General features: G+C 47.1%; 1 protein-coding gene across 1 annotated transcript in view; it reads right to left on the reverse strand.

The window, feature by feature from the left end:
- LOC134460642 (low-density lipoprotein receptor-related protein 1B-like) overlaps positions 1 to 5,000 on the reverse strand; it is a 573,784-nt gene that overhangs the window by 295,757 nt on the left and 273,027 nt on the right. The window contains exon 8 of the mRNA XM_063212999.1: positions 4,660 to 4,882. Coding sequence (XP_063069069.1) covers positions 4,660 to 4,882 — 223 coding nt within the window. The remainder of the gene's footprint in view (positions 1 to 4,659; positions 4,883 to 5,000) is intronic.

Consider the following 5,000-nt stretch of genomic DNA (forward strand, 5'->3'; position numbering starts at 1 on the left):
AAAGTAAATTGCAAGCTGGAAATCCAGCATCGACACTGAATACTTAAAATTCTGCAGGAATTAAACGACGATAACATTTTTAAGACCTGAGTAAAATACATGTAAAACCAAAGGACAAGAATCTGGGTGTTTTTGGTTCCAAAATACTTTTCAGTCCTGAAATCACTGTTATCTGAGAATTCAACTTTTCTAGACTTTTTAAGACCCCAGAGGAACCCAACGCTCAAGGGTTAAAGGGTTAGGTAAGAGTGAGGTTGAACACTCAGTTAGCATTAGTCTCTATGTTGTTGCATGCACACAAAAAAATGAACCATGAAAAATAATATCAGCATTGGGGGCATGTTGTAACAGGGTTTTGCTGGTGGTCGGGGTTGTGGAGAGTGCAGGTGTCCCCCAGGGCACATCCCCTTAGTCATGCTCTGCCTGCTCTGCTTTCAGGCCTCTCCTTACACCATGTACCGTAGGATTGTGTGGGGCGCGCACTCTCACACACACTCTCACACACGCACGCACGCACACTCTCACACACGCACGCACGCACACACACACACACACACATTCCAATATACACACTTTCATACACTCCGATGGATTTGAGCAACAAACATAGCTGTTTTCCCCATGGGCCTACTGTCAAATCAGATGGAAACAGACAAGAGAGAGGATACCTGGTTCACACATACACACACACGCACGCACGCACGCACGCACGCATGCACGCAGGCACACACCCGCACTCGCGCTCGCACACGCACACGCACACACACACACACACACACACACACACACACACACACACACACACACACACACACACACACACACACACACACACACACACACACACACACACACACACACACACTCACATAGTGCCGCTAACAGCTATGGTGCGGTCCGGGGAAATACAATGAGAACCCCATTCTGGGCCCATCCATCCTAGGCCTGGGACAACTGACCCATTTGTCCCTAGCTGTCGACTTCCATGCATACACACCAGACGCTTCACATGTACAGTGGCACGCCTATTTTTGTTTAAATCCGCATAAAATTGTTTCTGTAACACCTATTAAAAGTCTTCCACTGCTGAAATGTTTCTCTTTCCCTACAGTTTAACATATCTTAAAATGAAGTTGCTACTTTAAAAGCTCAACAAGAAATAAACCGATGTAATGATTTTCCATAAGGGTACCCAAACTTTCTCATGGCACTGTAAATGCACTCCCCGAGTATTTTGTAAACAATTAAATACAACAACAAATGCATGTGAGCAGACGCACAGCCCAAGCAGAGGCTGGATACAGTGGACACAGGAGAAGAGAGGGATGGCGGCCATAGAGTTTAGAGTTCAAAACTAGACTAACAAGACCCTGGGGAAAACAGCACAAGTTAAGTTTCACCTTCTATTAAGAGAAAACTAAAACAAGTACTGTGCGGGGGTGTGTCCCCACTTTGCCACCTTCCCACAATGTCCTGTGCCAGCAGCTGTGAAAGGTCCACGTCATCAACTGACCAACTGGCCAACAGCAAAAAATCAAGCTTTTCCGTCTGACCTGCTGGTGGGACGGGCTGTGCAGAGTGGAAGACCTGCTACACAGTACTAACTTAGAACGAAGCTTGTACACGTATTAAGGCCAGATACTAAGTTCATTTTGCACAGTTGCTTTATTTAACACTTTGCAAAGTCGCTACTGCAAGCAAACAGTGTCTAACTAGGAAGCCATCTGGACAGTTACAGCCATTCCACACATTCGCTACACAAGAAGGCTAGGATTCATTGCGGGACCAAAAGGACTTTCCAAACCTCGCCCTATCATCCACAGACCACAAGTTAAATAACAACAGGCTGTGGTGGGTGTCCATAGTGTTCATTAAAGGCACTAGTAGAGAACAGGTAGAAGACCTGCCAGGCTGTCAGGCCACACTAGACGACTCCAGATCAAACCACACTACCCCTCCTGCACCTCTCTCCTCCCTCCAGCACCTATCTCCTCCACCTCCTGCTCATTTCTTTTCCCTCCAGCGTTCCTACACCTTTCTCCTCCCTCCACCTCCTACCCCTATCTCCTCCCTCAACCTCCTGCACCTCTCTCCTCCCTCCAGCTCCTGCATCTCTCTCCTCCCTCCTCCTCCTGCACCTGCCCCTTTCTCCACCTCCTGGCCCTTTTTCCTCCCACCAGCTCTTGCATCTCTGTCCTCTCTCCTCCCTCCTGCTCCTTCTCCTCCCTCCACCTCCTGCTCCTTCTCCTCCCTCCACCTCCTGCTCCTTCTCCTCCCTCCACCTCCTGCACTTTTCTCCTCCAGCTCCACCTCCTGCACCCTCCAGCTCCTGCACCTTTCTCTTCCCTTCAGCTCCTGCACCTCTCTCCTCCCTCCACCTCCTACCCCTCTCTCCTCCCTCCACCTCCTACCCCTCTCTCCTCCCTCCTCCTCCTACCCCTCTCTCCTCCCTCCTGCTCCTACACCTCTCTATTCCCTCCAGCTTCTGCACCTCTCTCCTACCCCCACCTCCAGCCATCACATGTAATTATCCACCTCTGCCAGGCAGCCAGCCTGTCTTTGTCAAGGTCCACTTCTGAATATTGATAATGCCCCATTATACCGCTCCGCTTGCAAGAGCACTTAAGGCTAAGAAAATATATTCTGACACTCTGCCCGCCCGGCCTCCTCCCTTTCAGTTAGAGATGTCTCACCCTCACCTCTGGCCATTGGATTTTTTAGTTTTAATCACCGGCAAAAGCGGAGAATTTTCAGACTTCAGATGTAATCATGATTTTCATTTGCACCGTGAAGATGTGTGTGTGTGTGAGAGAGGGAGAGAAGCAAGGCCTCACGCACACTGGACAGTACGCTGTCTGCAGCTAATTAATCTGACACTCAACATAGCCTCATAGACATAGCAGGGACACACACACACACGCAAACATAAACACACACACACACACACACACACACACACACACACACACACACACACACACACACACACACACACACACACACACACACACACACACACACACACACACACACACACACACACACACACACATAGCATACACATAGCCTCAAAGGCATAGATGAAAACAAATACACAACCTGAGTGGCGTGTGTTATTTCTTTTAGCCTTGCTTATAATTTGGAGACTAACAAATATTTAATTACAGTAATGAGTCAATCAGTGGCATGAAAAGACATATGGGTTGCTGAAGGCATCTTTTCTTGAACTTCTAAATTCAGTTTAGCCAAGACACTTAGCACTTAGCGCTATAGCAGAACAGCTAATTTAAATGGATGTAATTACAGTATGTGGGCATAACTACTACTGATAAAATTGAATGCAGAGTTTTAAATGCATTAAGTACCACATTACATTAGACAGCCCAGTATTCCGTACATTTGTTTGTTTACTGACCTCCAAACTGATAATACTGCATGACACACAACAACATACAAAACACCTACATATACCACATGTAGGGTATGGCGTAAGGTGAATTTACATCAAAAAAGGGTCAAACCCAAACCATGTCCAGGACCCAAACCATGTCCATCCAGGCATCCAGGCCCAAACAGTGCCAAATCTCACAGTCTCACAGCCGCCAAACCTGTCTTACAGCGAAACATGTCTCACAACTAAAGCTGTCTCACAGCAGCCAAACCTGTCTCACAGCCAAACATGTCTCTAGTGTTGCCACCTGTCCAGGTTTTTCCTGATTGACTTTAATGAACTGTCCCAGAAAAAAAAATAGAATTCTTTCCTGGACAATGAATAAAGGATACCATTGCGTACAAGCCAAAAGGTTGATTGAGTTTGAAATGTCCAGGATTTGTATTCAGACAGAGGTGGTAACCACACATGTCTCACAGCCAAACATGTCTCACAGCAGCCAAACCTGGCTCGGCCATGCAATATCTGTCTGACAGCAACCAGCCGTGTTTCACAGCCAAAACTGTCTCACAGCAGCCAAACCTACCCCACAGCTAAACATGTCTCACAGAAGCCAAATATGTCTCACAACAGCCAAACCTGCACACAGCAGCTAAACCTACCTCACAGCCAAACCTGTCTCACAACAGCCAAACATACCTTACATCCAAATATGTCTCACAACAGCCAAACATACCTTACATCCAAATATGTCTCACAGCAGTCAAACCTGACTCAGCCAGCTACTATACTGTTGCTTACTTTGCACTTACGTTCATCAAACCATAAAGCCATATAAAAATGTGGTAGATTCTGTGGTGTAGAGATGCAAAATATTTCTTTAAAAATGTGGTCACACAACTGGATACTGTGCTTTCTGACTCTATACCTGTAACTACATTTGAATCCCCAAGCCCAAACAAAATCCAAATCTGGGTTCCTGCAGCCAAAGTTGTCCCACATCCAAAGCTGTGTACACACCAGCCAGCTCCCTTCCTGCCCCTGGCCCCTTGGCACCAGGGTTGCCAGATGAGGCTGATGATTTCCAGCCCAAAAAAATGCTCAAAACCCACCTAGAAGCACAAAATCCTGCCCAATTGTATTGATTTCTATGGCAAAAATTGGGCGGATTTTTCTGATAAATGCCATTTTTTTCCGCCACACGCCCATCCTAAGCAGCCCAATTGGGTGGGAACCAGCCCAATCTGGCAACACTGCTAGGCACTCACCTGTGTCCCGTGCATGATGGTCAGCCTGTTCTTGCCGTTGTAATCCACCACCTCGATATAATCCAAGTAGGCGTCGGCCCAGTACACCAGCTTCCGGACCAGGTCCAGAGCCAGGGCCGTGGGCTGCTCTATTTTGTAATCCACAATGCGAGTCCTGTTGGTGCCGTCCATGTTGCATCTCTCCACCTTGCCCACGCTTCCGTAGTCCGTGAAGAACAGCATCCTGCGGGGGGAAGAAAATATGTATCATATTATACCAAAATAAGTTGATTTATTTGTCCTTTTGGACCCATGTTACAGAGCACAATAGCATTTACATTGCCCACTTAGTTTGAAGAACA

The sequence above is a fragment of the Engraulis encrasicolus genome, chromosome 13, assembly GCF_034702125.1.
Source record: "Engraulis encrasicolus isolate BLACKSEA-1 chromosome 13, IST_EnEncr_1.0, whole genome shotgun sequence".
NCBI classification, from domain to species: Eukaryota; Metazoa; Chordata; class Actinopteri; order Clupeiformes; family Engraulidae; genus Engraulis; species Engraulis encrasicolus.